This window comes from Aotus nancymaae, unplaced genomic scaffold (genome assembly GCF_030222135.1).
Source record: "Aotus nancymaae isolate 86718 unplaced genomic scaffold, 86718_ANA_hifiasm-v0.15.2.pri h1tg000046l, whole genome shotgun sequence".
Classification (NCBI taxonomy): Eukaryota; Metazoa; Chordata; class Mammalia; order Primates; family Aotidae; genus Aotus; species Aotus nancymaae.
In genome coordinates, this window is record NW_026988460.1 from 11,934,074 (window position 1) to 11,953,360 (window position 19,287).

The 19,287-nt window shown below is 37.2% G+C and overlaps 1 protein-coding gene across 9 annotated transcripts in view; it reads left to right on the forward strand.

The window, feature by feature from the left end:
- Positions 1-19,287, forward strand: part of LOC105728198 (contactin-4) — a 973,166-nt gene that overhangs the window by 632,409 nt on the left and 321,470 nt on the right. For all 9 annotated transcript variants that reach the window (XM_064361938.1, XM_064361945.1, XM_064361939.1 and 6 more), the window contains 2 exons: positions 8,303-8,429; positions 17,753-17,928. In XM_064361938.1, coding sequence (XP_064218008.1) covers positions 8,303-8,429; positions 17,753-17,928 — 303 coding nt within the window. The remainder of the gene's footprint in view (positions 1-8,302; positions 8,430-17,752; positions 17,929-19,287) is intronic.

Consider the following 19,287-nt stretch of genomic DNA (forward strand, 5'->3'; position numbering starts at 1 on the left):
ATATTCAGGACTTGAACTCAGAACTGGACCAAGTAAACCTAATAGACATATACAGAACTCTCCACCCCAAATCCAGAGAATATATATTCTTCTCAGCAGCACATCACACCTACTCTAAAATTGATCACATAATTAGAAGTAAATCACTCCTCAGCAAATGCAAAAGAACAGAAATCATAACAGTTTCTCAGACCACAGTGCAATCAAATTAGAACTCAGGATTAACAAACTAACTCAGAACCACACAACTTCATGGAAACTGAACAACTGGCCCTTAAGTATTGACTGGATAAACAATGAAATAAAGGCAGATATAAAGATGTTCTTCAAAACCAACGAGAATGAAAACACAACATACAAGAATCTCTGGGACACATTTAAAGCAGTGTCTAGAGGAAAATTTATAGCAATAAATGCCTACATGATGAGCAAGGAAAGATCTAAAATCAACAGCCTATCATCAAAACTGAAAGAGCTAGAGGAGCAAGATCAAAAAAACTCAAAACCTAGCAGAAGACAAGAAATAACTAAGATCAGAGCAGAACTGAAGGAGATAGAGACACAAAAAACCCTCCAATCAATAAATCCAGGAGCTGATTTTTTGAAAAGATCAACAAAATAGACTGCTAGCCAGATTAATGAAAAAGAAAAGAGAGAAGAATCAAATAGATGCAATAAAAAACGATAAAGGGGATATCATCACCAATTCCAAAGAAATACAAACTACCATTAGAGATTACTACAAACAACTCTATGCACACAAACCAGCAAGCCTGGAAGAAATGGATAAATTACTGGACACTTTCACCCTGCCAAGCCTACACCAGGAAGAAGTTGAAACCCTGAATAGACCAATAACAATGGCTGAAGTTGAGGCGGCAATTAATAGTCTACCAACCAATAAAAGCCCAGGTCCAGATGGGTTCACAGCCGAATTCTACCAGACATACAAAGAGGAGTTGGTACTATTCCTTCTGAAACTATTCCAAACAATCCAAAAGAGGCAATCCTTCCCAAAACATTGTATGAGACTAACATCATCCTGATACCAAAACCAAGCAGAGATGCAACAAAAAAAGAAAACTTCAGGCTAATATCCATGATGAACATAGATGTAAAAATCTTCAATAAAATACTGGCAAACCGATTGCAACAGCACATCAAAAAGCTTATCCATCACGAGCAAGTAGGCTTCATCCCAGGGATGCAAGGCTGGTTCTACATACGCAAGTCAATAAATGTAATCCACCACATAAACAGAACCAAAGACAAAAACCACATGATTATCTCAATAGATGCAGAGAGGCCTTCGACAAAATTCAACAGCCCTTTATGCTAAAAACTCTCAATAAACTAGGTATCAAGGGAACATATCTCAAAATAATAAAAGCTATTTATGACAAACCCACAGCCAGTATCATATGGAATGGGCAAAAACTGGAAGCATTCCCTTTGAAATCTGGCACTAGACAAGGATGCTCTCTCTCACCACTCCTATTCAATATAGTATTGGAAGTTCTAGCCAGAGCAATCAGGCAAGAAAAAGAAATAGGGCCGGGCACGGTGGCTCAAGCCTGCAATCCCAGCACTTTGGGAGGCCAAGGCGGGTGGATCACAAGGTCAAGAGATCAAGACCATCCTGGTCAACATGGTGAAACCCCATCTCTACTAATACAAAAAATTAGTTGGGCATGGTGGCATGTGCCTGTAATCCCAGCTACTCAGGAGGCTGAGGCAGGAGAATTGCCTGAACCCAGGAGGCGGAGGTTGCAGTGAGCCGAGATTGTGCCATTACACTCCAGCCTGGGTAACAAGAGCGAAACTCCGTCTCAAAAAAAAAAAAAAAAAAAAAAAAAAAAAGAAAAGAAAAAGAAATAAAGGGTATTCAATTAGGAAAGGAGGAAGTCAAATTGTCTCTATTTGCAGATGACATGATTGTATATTTAGAAGACCCCATCGTCTCAGTCCAAAATCTCCTTAAACTGATAAGCAACTTCAGCAAAGTCTGAGGATACAAAATCAATGTGCAGACATCACAAGCATTCCTATATACCAATAGCAGACTTAAAGAGAACCAAATTAAGAATGAACGGCTATTCACAATTGCTACAAAGAGAATAAAATACCTGGGAATACAACTAACAAAGGATGTAAAGGACCTCTTCAAGGAGAACTACAAACCACTGCTGAAGGAAATAAGAGAGGACACAAACAGGTAGAAAAACATTCCACGCTCATATTTAGTAAGAATTAATCTTGTGAAAATGGCCATACTGCCCAAAGTAATTCATAGATTCAATGCTATCCCCATCAAGCTACCTATGACCCTCTTCACAGAACTGGAAAAAACCACCTTAAACTTCACATGGAAACAAAAGAGAGCCTGCGTAGCCAAGACAATTCTAAGCAAAAAGAACAAAGCTGGAGACATCAAACTACTTGACTTCAAACTATACTACAGGCTACAGTTATCAAAACAGCATGGTACTGGTACCAAAACAGAGATAAGGGAATATAGACCAATGGAACAGAACAGAGGCCTCAGAGGCAATGCCACACATCTACAACCATCTGATCTTTGACAAACCTGACAAAAACAAGCAATGGGGAAAGGACTCCCTGTTTAATAAATGGTGTTGGGAAAACTGGCTAGCCATGTGCAGAAAGCAGGAACTGGACACCTTTCTGACACCTAACACTAAAGTTAACTCCAGATCGATTAAAGACTTAAACATAAGGCCTAACACCATAAAAACCCTAGAAGAAAACCTAGGCAAAACCGTTCAGGACATAGGCATAGGCAAGGACTTCATGACTAAAACACCAAAAGCATTGGCAACAAAAGCCAAAATATACAAATGGGACCTAATTAAATCCCAGAGCTTCTGCACAGCAAAAGAAACAATCATTAGAATGAACCAGCAACTAACAGAATGGGAAAAATGTTTTGCACTCTACCCATCTGACAAAGGGCTATTATCCAGAATCTACAAAGAGCTAAAACAGATTTACAAGAAACAAACGAACAAACCTATTCAAAAGTGGGTGAAGAACATGAACAGACACTTTTCAAAAGAAGACATTCATGTATCCAAGAAACATATAAAAAAAAGCTCATCATTACTGGTCATTGGGAAATGCAAATCAAAACCACATTGAGATACCATCTCACACCAGTTAGAATGACGATCATTAAAAAATCTGGAGACAACAGATGCTGGAGACGATGTGGAGAAATTGGAACACTTTTACACTGTTGGTGGGAGTGTAAATTAGTTCAACCATTGTGGAAGACACTGTGGCGATTCCTCAAGGACCTAGAAATAGAAATTCCATTTGACCCAGCAATCTCATTACTGGATATATATCCAAAGGATTATAAATCGTTCTGTGATAAAGATACATGCACACGTATGTTCATAGTGGCACTTTAAAATAGCGAAGACCTGGGACCAACCCAAATGCCCATCGATGATAGACTGGACAGGGAAAATGTGGCACATATACACCATGGAATACTATGCAGCCATTAAAAACGATAAATTTGTGTCCTTTGTAGGGACATGGATGAATCTGGAAACCATAATCCTTTGCAAACTGACACAAGAACAGAAAACCAAACACCACATGTTCTCACTCATAGGCAGGTGTTAAACAGTGAGAACTCATGGACACCAGGAGGGGAGCATCACACACTGAGGTCTATTGCCGGGGAATAGGGGAGGGACAGCGTGGGGGTAGGGAGATTGGGGAGGGATAAGGAGAAGAAATGCCAGATATAGGTGATGGGGGGATGGAGGCAGCGAACTGCATTGCCATGTATGTACCTATGCAAAAATCCTGCATGTTTTGCACATGTACCCCAGAACTAAAGTGCAATAAAAAATATATAAATATAAATAAATAAATCATAGTGGTTAAGAATACACACAGCATGTGCTGTGTGTATCATGTGAAGATAAACTTTATAGGTCAGTGGACTGTTGTGATCTCTAAGGATGCCTGCTGTTTGTCAGTTCTGTGCAGTGCTCGTTGGGGAGGGTGGGGTATCTCACAATTAGCTTCTGGAGTTCAACTACAGGTGTTCTAAAAAAGGGTTAGTTGGCTGGGTGTGGTGGCTCACGCCTGTAATCCCAGCACTTTGGGAGGCCGAGGCAAGGGGATCACGAAGTCAGAAGTTTGAGACCAGCCTGGCCAATATGGTGAAACCCCATCTCTACTAAAAATACAAAAATTAGCTGGGCATGACACACGCCTGTAATGCCAGCTACTCGGGAGGCTGACGCAGGAGAATTGCTTGAATTCGGGAGGTGGAGGTTGTGGTGAGCTAAGATGGCGCCACTGCACTCTAGCCTGGGTGACAGAGTGAGAACCTGCTTCAATTAAAAAAAAAAAAAAAGAATAGTTTATACATCAGTCCTAGACCTTGACACATTCATGTGAGTTAGTTTTATAGCTTTCTGTCCTCGATGCTTCCTTCTCAACTATTAGTCCAGGCAGGCATGTGCTAAAATTACCTTTCTAAATATTATCAAGCAAAGATTTGTTGGTTAGATTTTGCCCAACAAAAAATGTCTAGGAGTGGGTCTAAAACTGATATTGGCTGATGTTCTGTTCTTAGGAAATGGAAAGCTAGGAATAGAAGGGTCTGTGTTAGTAGTTCTCAAACTTTAGTGTGCAAAAGAATCACCCAGAGAGCTAGGTTAAAGGGCAGATTAATGGACCCCAGATTCTTCTGGTGTAGTCAGTCTGGACTGAGATTTAATAAAACAAGCATGGCATGATAATAATGCAGGTGGTCTACAGTCTAACTCTGAGACACATTGTATTGTTATATCCTGTCCTCTGTCATTTGCTGAGATGCTCCTTTACCTCTTTTGACTGAAAATCACAGCCACTCTTCTGGTTACATAGAACAACTTACTGTGACAAAGAAAAGGATGAACTTTATCTTCTAGGCTTTGAAAATGATAAATGCACAGTCTTTTGTGTGTGCCTTCAAGACACTTGAAAGTCACTTTGTGGCAACTACACAGAGATAGAACAAACTTAGGGATGCCTCTCCCCCTGTTTCATCTCACAACGCCTCTCTCAGACTCTTTGTCTCACCCAGGCACCTCAAGGTCTTGGTGAAATAAAGCAACTCTTTTTTCTCAAAAACATTGTTAACCCTGGTCCAAAGGTTTAAAAGCTAGGATATCTGTTTTTTTTTAAATACCTGGATAGCTAAACTTTCTAAAATCTCTTCCTTCATCTTTGTGAACCCAAAGAGCTCATGCACAAAAACCTGTGGATTTCCTCCGATGAGAACTGAAATACTGTTCCCTTTATGCTAATGTTAATTTTCATGCAATGAGCTTGGTTAACTATGAGAAAATAAAAACTTTAGATGGAGTGCATTATTTACAGTGAATGCAAAACCTCATTATTATCAATTCTTGTTACAAAATACACAGAAAAAATATATTTTTGTTATTTAAATATGGCATGGCTACATTGAGAAATAGTACAGATGTTAATCCACAGCCTCTCAGCTGCATCCTGAGTAATCATTATTGTGTTTTATTCTTATTTGGAATTACTAGTAATAGAGTCTATATTTCTGTATGAAATTCAAATCAGTGAACACCAATGAATTGAGATGATTGATATTATATATACACACACATAATTTTGGAATTGAGGACAACAATGGAAATATTTCTCTCTTAGAGAAAATCCACCAAACTTGATGTTAGTGATCTTGATGAATAACATTTTTTATTTACCTAGATGTGCCCAAAATTCACTTAATTCTTTACCATTGAAATGAGCTAAGATTTGACCAGTACCTAAATTTGTTTTGAAAATATTTGTGTAATTGTTAAAAATCTGAATTGAAACTGTCTGGATTTTGAAATATCCAACTTTAAACACAAGTTTTTTTTAAAAAGTACTTGTCTGTATACTTTTATTCTATGATTTTATTTTGTGTGCTTTCATAAATCTTTTTTTTTGGTTATTTAAACTTCTTATTGATGTGGTGGTATTTTGTGCATGGAGTAAGGAGAGACAGTGGTAGTGGTAATATATTTCATGACATCTTTGAATGCAAATTATATGTGTAAGTACATTTGTGTTTATGGGAAAATATTCCTGGCTGTTTTCTTTTTCTTCGTTATTGTTTTGTTTTGTTTTCTTTAGAGATAGCATCTTGCTCTGTCATCCAGGCTGGAGTGTGGTGGCAATGATCATGGCTAACTGCAGCCTTGATTTCCCAGGCTCAAGCCATTCTCCCACCTCAGCCTCCTGAGTAGCTGGGACTATAGGCACACACGAAGCCTAGCTAATTTTTTAAATTTTTGGTAGAAATGGGGTCTCCCTGTGTTGCCCAGGTTTGTCTTGAACCTAGGGGTTCAAGACATGCCTCAGCCTCCCAGAGTGCTGGGATTAGAGGCATGAGTCACTGTGCCCAGCTTGTTTTCCCATTTTTATCTCATATAGAATCACTGGCCTAGTCCAATCTTACTGATTTTTAGATGACACATTTGAGACATACAGAGACTAGGTGATTTTCCAGATGTCCTGGAGTTAGTATTTGACACAAGACATTGAAACTCAGTCCATGATCTTTCTGAATCCTCATCCCTCTCTTTCTGGCAACAAGATCATGGGCTGTCCTCAGTCCCCTATAATATGATAGAATTCTATTTGGTCATTTTGTCTTCTTAAGTTTTCTTGTATTTCAACCTTAGCATGAAGGGTTGTTTTTTTGTTTTAATGTCTGAGTTAAATGCCTTAGAAATTATTTTGCCAGGCTTCACCTAGATCCCCAAACCAACTTTATTCTTTTTTCTCTGTACTGATGCACCTGAATGAATTCAGTCTCATCCTGTCACCTATCAACAAAAATCTGGTTATGAAGGTTTTCCAGGATAACAGTTGCAATTCTTGCCCTTCAAAATAATCACATATAAGTGGATGTGGACTGTCAGCTGCTGAGTGATATTTAATGTAACTTTACATCATAGTCTCTGGTGATTCTACCTCACAACTCATCAAGCAGTACCTAAGTAAGCTAATTGAATACATTAAAAATTGGAAAAAATACTCTTAAATAAAACAAATTCTTATCACCCTGTGTGTCTATCTACCACTGTACTTGTTACCACAAGAGATGCAAAAATAGGTACGATACAGCAAGGTGTCAGAGAGCTTATAATCCAAACAAGGGAAAAGAAAGTGTACTTTCTATCAAATGCACTTAGTAGAAAAAGATAAATGTCTTGGGAAATATATTTTTTAATTAAGTGGTTAAAGGAAAAAGATGAGGGTCTAGAAGAGTCTTCTAGGAAAAAGAATTTGAACTTGACTTTGAAAAATGAAAATCACTTTCATGGGCGTAAGTGGTGAAATGAATTTTGAACAATATTGTATGTATAGTCTAGAAGCATGTGTACCCTACACTGCCACTTAAGATATGGTTTGTGGATCATTCTTGTCTTTGAACTTTGCTACTGCTCCATGGCAAAGTAAGTCTCATGCATCCAGTTTCTCTTGTTGAGAGAAAGCACTTAGAAATGCATGGCTGTTTGACATGGCTTCACCATCCAAGCACATTATCAGTGGACTCAAATCATTGCACCTGTTGTAGACCAGTTTGGGTGTTGCTCAGTCATGTGTGGTACCAGCTATGTGATATTTATGCAAGGTAGACCATATATGGCTTCATGAGACGTTGGGAAAGCAAAGAACTTAGTTCTTCACTGCAGATAATTTGAGAATAAAGACTGTAGGTTGTTCTTTATTTGCCTACATAGTCATTTTAAGAAACTGTTGTGTATATTAGCAATACAGAGCTATTACTCATTATTGACTTATTTACCGTATCATCTTTGCTTCTTTCTAATTATATCATCTCATTACAGCACGGAAAAAAATGTTAGCTTTATGACAGTAGACAGCCATCCACAATGACAGCAGCACAAAAGGGACACAGGACACACAAAGTGAAGGGTTAGGCTAAAGACAAGCAGAACAATACATAGAGGAGAGAAAGGGAGACGTCTAGCAGCCTGTACCTGAAAGTCGTTAGTAAAATATGTGACCAATGTGAAATAAGGGAGCACATGTTTTCACTTCATTCTAATCCATAGATTAACTTTGAATGGGAATTTTTTTTTCAGAAGCTGACACAGAGCCTGTTATGCCTCACTATTTTTTGTTAATTTATTTCTATTATTTTCTTTATGTTGTTGTTTCCTATTGTTTTTCCTATTTGGAAGGTATTCTTCATTTTGCACATTTTCTCTTCTCGTTTCAGATGACTCCACACTGCATGGCCCGATTTTTATTCAAGAACCAAGTCCTGTAATGTTTCCTTTGGATTCTGAGGAGAAAAAAGTGAAGCTCAATTGTGAAGTTAAAGGAAATCCAAAACCTCATATCAGGTTTGTTGATTTAAAAGCATGTGTTTCCATGCATATAGTTTCCGTTATTAAAATCAACAAATACTTATACAATACTGGCTACATAAAGAGCATTAATTAATTAATTAATTTTTATTTATTTATTTAGAGATGGATTCGTGCTCTTTCAGTGCCCAGGCAGGAGTGTAGTGTGCAACCTCTGCTAACTGCAACCTCCGCCTCCCAGGTTCAAGTGATTCTCTTGCCTCAGCCTCCTGAGTAGCTGGGATTACAGGCATGGGCCACCATGTGCAGCCATGTTATATGGCAAAATTCCTTCTCTACTAAAAATACAAAAATTAGCTGCACATGGTGGTGCATGCCTGTAATCCCAGCTACTGTTCGCCAGGCTGGTCTCGAACTCCTGACCTCAAGAGATTTACTCGCCTCGCTCTCCCAAAGTGCTGGATTACAAGCATGAGCCACTGCACCTGGCTGTATTTTTATTTTTTGAGACAGGGTCTCCTCTGTCACCCAGGTTAGAGTGCAGTGGCTCAATCTCAGTTCACTGCAACCTCTGCCTCCCGGGTTCAAAGGATTCTCGCACCTTAGCCTCCAGAGTATCTGGGATTATAGGCACATGCCAGCTAATTTTGCTATTTTCAGTAGAGACGGGGTTTCACCATGTTGGCCAAACTGATCTTGAATTCCTGACCTCAAGTGATCTGCCTGCCCAGGCCTCTCAAAGTGCTAAGATTACAGGCATGAGCTACCATGCCCAGCCCATAAAGAGCTTTTAGACAGGCATCAGAGAATATCCTGAAAGTCTAAGGAGATGATTGTTTCATGAGAAGTTAAGTATCTAACCTCTGTTTTTCGTAGTACTGGGAATTAAATATCCTGATTGACTTCCTTATTCAAGACATTAACAATTCCTAATCACATATATTTAGCTAAAAAAACACATTTTAAACTATATTAGTATACTGGCAGCAAAGTGAGAAATGTCAGAAGTCCAAAAGTAAGTGGGTTTCGAACCCAAGAAGTAAGCTGAATATTAAAGTCAATTTTCATGTTAATAAACTACAAATATGAATTGAGCTTTGGTTTCCGTGGCCTCAAAAGAACAAAGATCACAAGACAAAGTCTCGGCAACCCACAGGAGAATCCAACATGAGAACATCTCCCAGAATAAACCTGGGATACGAGGGCTACATCTTTAGAGTAAATGTGAACAAGAAATAAGCTTGACTTCCAAAGAGACTGTAAAGCACAGCTAATTTTGTATTTCAAACATTAAACCCTAGTGGTTCTAGTAGCAGATGAGATACAACTGAAAAGAGAGTTTGTAAACTGCAAGATAGGTCTGAAGAAATCCTCCAGAGGCAGCAGAAAGAGACGAGGGGAAGCAGAGTACTTTAAAAAGAAAGAGAAAAAACATCCAATCAGGATTCCAGAAGAAACAACAAGAAAGACTGAGGCACAAGCATTATTTAAAGAGCAGGCTAAGAATGTTCCAAACTAATTAAAACTTTCAAACTATAGCTCTAGGAAGCCCAATGCACTTCAAGCAGTATAAATAAAAATGAAGTCACATCTAGAATAGTGAAATAGTAGAACACCAAGTCAAACAGATGATCATAAAAGTAGCCAAAGTTGTAATACAGATAACATTCAAAGGGATCTGGCAGCTGACTTCTCAATAGCAACAAAACAGCAGGAGACAGAAGAAAGAATCTTCAGTATACTGAGAGAAACTGTCAAATTTATAGATATAGCCTAAATACTTTTTTAAAACGAAAACAAAATACTTTCATTTTTAGGCAGACAGCAACCAAAGTCTGACTCCAGCAGACCTTCACTAGGAGACGTACTTGAGGCAGCATAAAAAAATGATTCCAGATTTCAGAAGAGCTGAGCTACAAGAGTAAATGATAAGTAAAGCAAATGGTAAATGTTAGTAATTCCACAAAACAAATTATCGCACAGAATAATAAAAAGAATACTATCTTGTGAAAATAAAAAAAAAGAGAAGTTAAAATTCATGACAACATTACAATCAAATTTTTAAAAGATGTACTAGACAATGGATTGTCTATATGTTTAAAGAAATAAAATTTGACCCCAACTGCACAGCATATACAAAAATCAATTCCAACTGTATAAAAGACCTAAATGGAAAATTTGCAATACTTTTAAAAGCAAATAGGTATACATATTTATGACTTTGGAGAAGGAAGATATTTCCTAAATATGACAGAAAAAGTACAACTTATAAAAGAAAATACTGTATTAATATTTAAAACTTACGTTCAGTAGAATATACTGAAATAAGCAAAATTACAAGCTTTAAACTTGAAGAAGATTTTTAAATGTATTTGTTATTGGGGAGGGTTTAATACCAGACCATTTAAAGAATTTTCACAAACTGAATGTAAAAAACAACCCAGTGGAAACAGCAAAACACTTCAACAAGTACTTCTAAGAAAATGAAAACCAAAAATTCAGTAAAGATAAAAAGATTGTCAATATCATGAGTAAACAGAAATATATAATTAAAACTGCAACAACATACTCTTTCAAAACTACCAGATTGACAAATTTAAAAGACTGACAGTTTGTTGATGAAGATGTAGAGCAAAGAGAACCCTTGATTGAACACTGCTGGTAGCAATGTAAATTGGTAAAATCCACTGTAAAAAAACAAAACAAACAACAACAACAAAAACAAGCACTCCTTAGTAAAGCTAAAGATGCATAGACTCTGTGATCCAGTGTACATAATGATGTTCATAGCATATTCACAAATACACGTAACCTGCTATGTTCATACAAGGTAACCTCATGCAGCAGTAAAAACAAATGAGTGACAGCTGCAACAACATGGGTGGATCTCAAGAACATAATTTTGAGTAAACCAGTTCACAGCCAAATACATAGTGTGTAATTTCATACTGATAAAGTTTGAAAGTGGTTGAGATGGAGTGATTGTTCAAGATATAGAGGAAGCAAAACTTTACCTCTCCTCTCAGGATTTTTCAGCTGATCCTGAGAATTAAATTTACATAAAGCAGATCAAAAGGATAAAACTATACTAATTTATTTAGTACAAGTTTTACGTGGCAAGGAATCCATCATAAGAAAATGAAAACCCAGAAACGTGGTTTTCATTGCACATTTATATACTGAGTTGGACAAAGAGTAATACATTGTGAAAAAGTAACTAAGTTATGTGGGGAGCTAGAAGAAAATATTTGACCAAGGTCTAGACAAAGTTTCCTCTGTCTCAACTTCCTGTCCTTGATGATAAGAATGTTACTTTCCTTCTAAAATAGAAAGGGCATCTCTGGCATGGGGATTTCATTTCTTGCCTTTTAGAAAAAGAATGAAGGTGAAAGTGGCAGTCTTGTATCTGCTGTTTTCCAAGTGCCTTTAGTCAATATAGTCTGAGCACAGTGGCTCACACCTGTAATCCCAACACTTTGGGAGGCTGAGGCAGGAGGATGGCTTGAGGCCAGGAGTTAGAGATGAATCTGGGCAACACAGTGAGACCCCCATCTCTACAAAAATAATTTAAAAATTAGTCGGGCATAATGGTGCACACCTGTAGTTGCAGCTACTCAGGAGGTTGAAGAGGGAAGATCGCTTGAGTCCAGGAGTTCTAGGCTGCAGTGAGCTGTGATTGCACTACGTTCCATCTTGGGTGACAGACCACAAGATCCAGCCTATAAAAAATAATAAAAGTTAATATGCCAGAGCAGCATATTTTGGGGTGTCATACTCTGAAAGCTTTCAAAGGATAATAACATACATGATAAAATTATAAAGAATATCACAGGAATGAAAAGGCAAAATTAAAGATTATAATTAATCATTAAGAGGGAGTGGTTATAATCAAAGTAGATACAGCAGACTTCTAAAGTGATAATATCCCTTTTAAACACTGATTTTCATTGCTTTGTGATTTTTTTATAACTTACATACATCTCATAAATATTATGCCTCTATTTAAATTTGATAATTGAAAACTTTAGGCTAACAACCAATAGCTAATGTTATGTGTAAAAACCAAGGAAATATATATGTTACAGTTTAGGAGAGATTACAGTCATCAGGTAGGGAGAAATGGGATCTGAACTGAGATCAGTAATTTTCAAATAGGCAGAGGGTAAAGAACATTCAGTGCAAGTTAAAGGATGGCAATATTCGTACAGTGGATATTATTTTAGAATTTACTTTATGTGCTCACTTTCCCATTCATTCATCAAACATATTCATTATTCATCATTCATACCTCACCAGTGTTTTTCAAACTGAATTCCAGGGCACATGGGATTGGCTTAAAGATTACCAGAGATAGAAAAATAACAGAATTTCCGTCCAAGATTCAACCTTCGTAGCTCTTCTTTGAACTAGGCCATATATTAGGATTTTGAAAAATATGTCATCTAGACAAAGTATTTAAACCTCTATATTAAGCAGCTGCAATGCACCAGGCACCATGCTAGGTCTAAGTATTCAAAGGTTAATCAACTCTACAACATGTTCTACCAGTACTGTTAATTTGAGGACTGCCTAGATGTGGATGTAGTTGGAGTGCTATGATGTAAATACAAGTAAAGAATGACCAAGTTCTAGGGTGCCCTGGAGGAAAGAAAGTCTAATTCAGGATGGGGAGTGTAAATGTCACTGAAGCCTTCATAGAAAAGGAGATCTTTTCATCTATTTGGAGGGCGAATGGTTTCTCATCACATGGATAAGGAAAATAAGTACATTCCAGAAAGTAAGGAAACAACAACCCTCTAATGGACCTTATAATTAGAGTGAACATATAATTTATCATCTAAGGGCACTTTTTTTTTTTTTTTTGAGACGGAGTTTCGCTCTTGATACCCAGGCTGGAGCGCAATGGCGCGATCTCGGCTCACCGCAATCTCCGCTTCCTGGGTTCAGGCAATTCTCCTGCCTCAGCCTCCTGAGTAGCTGGGATTACAGGCACGCACCACTGTGCCCAGCTAATTTTTTGTATTAGTAGAGACGGGGTTTCACCATGTTGACCAGGATGGTCTCGATCTCTTGACCTCGTGATCCACCCGCCTCGGCCTCCCAACTAAGGGCACTTTTTAAAGAGGAAGGCCGCTGTTCATAATTATTCTAGGACAGCAGGTGTAAACCCAGCAATGTCTTGAGCAAGCCAGAATGAAGTTATTCCCTAGAATATATTAAACCCAAGGCTAAATCAAAGATTTTTAAATACTTAATGTAGTAAAGAATGTAGGAAGCAAATGCTCTTAGATAACATAAATGAGTTAACTGGTCCCTGTTTTCCTTACATAGCCAAGTGTAAGTTCAGATGTTAGCCATAACTGAAAACAAATTTTGCAGCAGAATTTGGCAAGTTGATGCTTTGTTTTTCCCCAAACTGTGACCTTTAATTAACATTGCTTTTGTAACATTGTGTTTCTAGATAAAGGAGCTTGCCTTGTTATTTAAAACAAGCAGTGAAACAGAAACCTATTATGTTTTTAGATTGCCAGGAAACACTGAGAACAAAACTTTTTAATCAAATGCACAAGCAATTTATTACAGTGTACTTCTTGCCTTTATACCTTTGGCAGTTTCTCTGTAACAATAGCAGACTGGTACCTGGGAGCTAAAAAATTCCTCTTGTTGAAAGAAAGCGCAAGAGGAAGAATGGAGAGATCAGGTATTTTCAGACACCTTTCTGGCTGAACTTTTTCAGTCTTCAGGCTGACTTTGAGGCGGAAGAACAAGTAGGAGAAATTCCAAAGTGAGTCTCCATGGGGATCTTCAGCACTAGGTTTCCCCCTCAGACACTGCAACTGACCTCTCTTCTTTGTGTTTATTCCCTCAACTGAGCCTTCTCTTTTCATTGTTTCCTGCCCCTCAATTTTGAAAGGATTGACCCAGACCCAGAAAAATGTAAGAAGTTTTAACTTGTGGCAACTTTCCTTGTATTAAACTTCCCTAAGGACATATGACATTACTTAATGCACTCAGCATTCCTTTCCAGATAAAGAAACATTCACGTACTTGGTCAGAGTACTTTTGCTGTGAGGTTTGCAGAAAACCAATTCCAAGTCATAAATGTCCTTCCTTTCCCTTAGTGCCAAGTTGAAACCATCAACAAAGAAAGAGGATTTTGCTACACGAATCCTATAGATACCTTCCCAGCAAAGTCACAACATTTTACCCTCCAGAGCTTCACAGCATCGGTGTTTGGTTGTGCACAACTCCACTCTCTGGAGAGAGTGGATTCGTGCTTCCTTAAGTGATTCAGAAATCACCTTATGAGACTCACAAATTTATCTTGTCCCTTGGGAAAATCTCTGTTTGCTCCAAATGAGCATTGCCTCTATATTACTAACACTTAAAAGATTTCTCAAACATTGAAAATAAATTGTGAATTTTTTAAGAGTGTTTCAGTAAACAATGAGATAAGACATTCAGTGCAATCCACATTCAATTGGAATGAACAGTGACTGCACTGCAATAAAACTTGGTATAGTGCTTCATAATAGAGACTCAACTGCATTTCAGAGAAAGCACTTTATTTTCTAAATAATCCCTTTTCCTTTGCTATTTGTATGTAAAAGCAGGCGATAAAGTAGATTAATGGACTTTCTGCACAGCATTTTGGTTGAGATGACTAGTGTAGACGAACCTACAGAGGAGCTCTCATTATGCCCACAACCACTTTTCTAAAAAGACTCACATGGTCCTACTCCTAAATTCCACACTCTGCTTGCAGCTCACATTATATTGCAATTTCCTCTTTGAGTTCTTAGATTTGTCATACTAAATTGCTCTACTATCATTTGAAGTAAGAGTTATGGCCAAGACGTGTTCAGCTGACTCAAAAAAAAAAATGTCTGGGCAGACAGTCAGTTCTAGAGATTCATGTGCATATAGAGCTGCTGGAATACAACCTAATCAGTTTCTAATCTCAATCTTCTTACACACAAACACATAAAGTTACCTTATATTTCTATATCATGTTCCTGGTCTACCTTTCTTACCTCTCTTGCTTCTAAATTTTTACATTTCAAAGACATGAATAAACATATGTTGCTGTGTGTCAGTGTGCTGGAATGCTTCATAAATTGTGAATGTTCAAAGCTAAAATACCTAGCAAATAAGTAAAATATTTAGTCAATTAAATTCAACAGGCATTTATGGAGCACAATGAGAGTGTTAGATTTTAGATGGCTAAAGTGAGAATACAAAGGTGATTTAGGCAAATTACAGTAAACACGGAATTCCTATGTAAAGGAGCATGGAGAATTCTGTAGAAGGTTGGGCAAAGCTTTGGTTAATTTTTGTTGTTTTTGTTTTGAGGTGAGATCTCGCTCTGTTGCCCAAGCTGTAGTGCAGTTGCAGTGGTGTGGTCTTAGCTCACTGCAGCCTCAATCTCCCAGGCTCAAGTGAACCTCCCACCTCAGCTTCCCGGGTAGTTGGGACTACAAGCAGGCATGCACCACCACACCAGGCTAAATTTTGTATTGTGTGTGAAGACAGGGTTGTGCCATGTTGCCCAAGCTAGTCTCAAACTCCTGGGCTCAAGAGCTCTGTCTGCTTTGGTCTTCCAAAGTGCTGAGATTACAGGCATGCGTCACCACACTGTCATCTTTTGTTAATTTTGACTAGAAATACCAAGGAAGACTTCATTGGAAGAGGTGTCATTGAAAATTGGCTTTGAGGCCGGGCGCAGTGGCTCATGCCTGTAATCCCACCACTTTGGGAGGCCGAGGCAGGTGGGTCACGAGGTCAAGAGATTGAGACAATCCTGGCCAACCTGGTGAAACCCCGTCTCTACTAAAAAATACAAAAATTAACTGGGTGTTGTGGCGCGCGCCTCTAGTCCCAGCTACACGGGAGGCTGAGGCGGGAGAATTGCTGGAACCCGGGAGGCGGAAGTTGCAGTGAGCCGAGATCGTGCAACTGCACTCCAGCCTGACAACAGAGCGAGACTCCATCTCAAAAAAAAAGAAAAAAGAAAAAAAAAAAAGAAAAACAAATTGGCTTTGAAGTGGGACAGAGGTCTTGACCTAAAGAAGGGATTACACTTCTCTATATTTGCCTCTGTTGATACCAGACATCCAAAATCTTGAAACTAACTCACCTACATTTTTAAAATTTAAATCCTTTTATATTATATACAGACAACCATAGTACCCAGAATGCTATAAGATGATACACAATGAATGTGCATGTGCACACACACAAATATTTAAATGGTGATTCTTACTATTTAAGGAAGATAAGATTAATGGCTCTCATTCTTTACTCCCATTATGGATTTGGATCAATTTTCTTTGTGCTGCTGTATTTCATTAATTTTTAACATTCTAATGCTATTGTGATACTGTTAGTAATTCCCAAACTCCTACTTTGCTATTTTCATTAGTTGATATTCTGTGTAAGATTTATGGGAGTAAAAAAATAAGATAGTCACTGAGTTGTATTACTGCAAAAAGTTCCTAAGTATTTAAATTACTTCTGAAAGGAGATTGGTCAAGATAAGCTGTCACTCTTTGGAATTTCATTGGTTGTAAAATTAAACAAAAATAAAAACATGGACCTTATTACCAAAACTTTGCTGTTAAAATGTGTGAGTCCCACTAAAACTAGTTTACTGGGCTAAATACTCTAGTCACATACATAGGTGATCCACATAAATAAACAGAAGGACAAAAAAAAAAAAAAAAAAAAACCTCTCTGCCCCGATTATCTAATGGCCTAATCTGCAGTTTGCTGGGATGGTTGATTGATGTTTGTGTACCAGTGGTGAAGATCTTCAAAGTGATCCATGCTTAGGGCAGGTTTGGTCCCCACAGCAGCTTAAGATCATTAGAGTTCCTCTGCTTTGCAGCCAGCCATTGCAGTCATATTAAGGACCAAATCAAAGCAACTCTGCTGCAATGTCATCACTCAGCAACCTACCTGGAAATAGTATATGCTGTCATCTGTATAGACCTATTTAAAGAATGACTGCAAACTAGAAGGACTTTTGCTGAGGAGCCCAATTTGAAGAAAGTTGCACAAGGTGCTATGGAAATCTGTGCACCCCCTAAAAAAAGTGAAGTGTTTGTAGCATCATAAGTAGTGATAAAAACAGTTGTTAAAATTTTAATATCATTGTTTACTTTAAAAGACATGGTCTTTCCATAAGCACTTAAGATATTACTGTTGCTGGGTAGAGCATTTCTAACTTTTTAATTGTGCTTTTTAAAAAAAGTCACAAATGATTTTTTATGCTATTTATAGTTTTTCTATATTTTAGACAATTCAGAAATATCGATTAATATGACAAGAGTTTATCTACTCGCGTTTTTATACTATAGGTGGAAGTTAAATGGAACAGATGTTGACATTGGTATGGATTTCCGCTACAGTGTTGTTGAAGGCAGCTTGTTGATCAATAACCCCAATAAAACCCAAGATGCTGGAACGTACCAGTGCACAGCAACAAATTCGTTTGGAACAATTGTTAGCAGGGAAGCAAAGCTTCAGTTTGCTTGTAAGTAGCAATTATATAATGCTGCAAATGTTACTTTAAGTTTGTGTACTATTATACCAAAAAGCTTTTATAGCAGTTTCATTTTAGAAACTAGATTTTAATTTGTTACATGATCTTTACTCTTTTTCACATTTTAGAAATAATTTTGTTTGTAGAATAAACTGTAAATCTAAGTGAGAATAGGTATTCTTCTACTTTGATAAGGATTGAGATACTTTGATTATATGATAATTTGACTATATGATGCTTGCTTTATGCACGAATAAATTCACACACTGAGACTGACACATGTATAAATTTATGTAAACAACAGATTTACACACACACACATTTTAAATAGACTGTGTATAAGCAAGCAATTGAACTGCCAGTAATTTAGTAGTCAATAAGAAAAGTACTTTAACCATAAAAGTCAGAGTTGGAAAAAAACTCAGTAGTCAATTAATCCTATAATTCTCTAATTGTTTTTTATTTCACAGAGTGGAAAAATTATAAATTAACTGCAATAATGGCAAAAAAAAATGGGGACAAATTGTTACCCACCTTTGCTATTTCCGGTTCAGAATATTTAAAAAATAAATAAACATCTCTTAAGACCACCATTTAACCATTTAAGAAAAGTCCATGAATATATGAAAGTGAAATTTAGAAATTACAATTTGAAAATAAAATCCATAGAAAAGAGCAGTTGGCATACATTTGAGTATAGTCACCTTTGAGGGTTGATGTTCAGCTACATTTTTAAGGGTTTATGTATTTGCATGTGATTATATATTTCCTTGTATGAAATCCCAACTCATATAGCAGTGCATTTTGGCATTAGTCAAAGGTTTCATAATTATGAATTCTGCTGGCAGTGACACAGTAGAATATTCTCATTAGCAAAATCCTCTCCAGGAACTCAACATCAAATATACCCAATATCTAGTCCTTAATTTATTATTGCCATTTGGTGGCATTTTTATTATTTGAGAAATGAATTTTCTAAGTATTATGTATGTGCAGGATTCCAGGATTATTTTGTTTGTGAATGTCTCTTGAGATAGTCTTTTAAATATTCTTAGGTGTGCAGAATAATAAGAGAATAATATATGTGAGTGACTGTGACAGAATCAAAGCATTTATTTCTTTTGGTTTAATTCAAGTCTTATATCTATATTTTTTAGTAATGACAAATCTTGCTGGATTAACTTTTGTAAATAACCATAGACTCATGTACTCTCAGAGTAAGGGAAAATCTCAGTATTTAATAAATCTTGTAATTCTTTGAATTTTGGATGTCATAGTGTAGGAAATTTTCAACACAGTAACACCAAAAAAAAATGGAGATGGAAATACTATACCCAAACTTTTTTATTC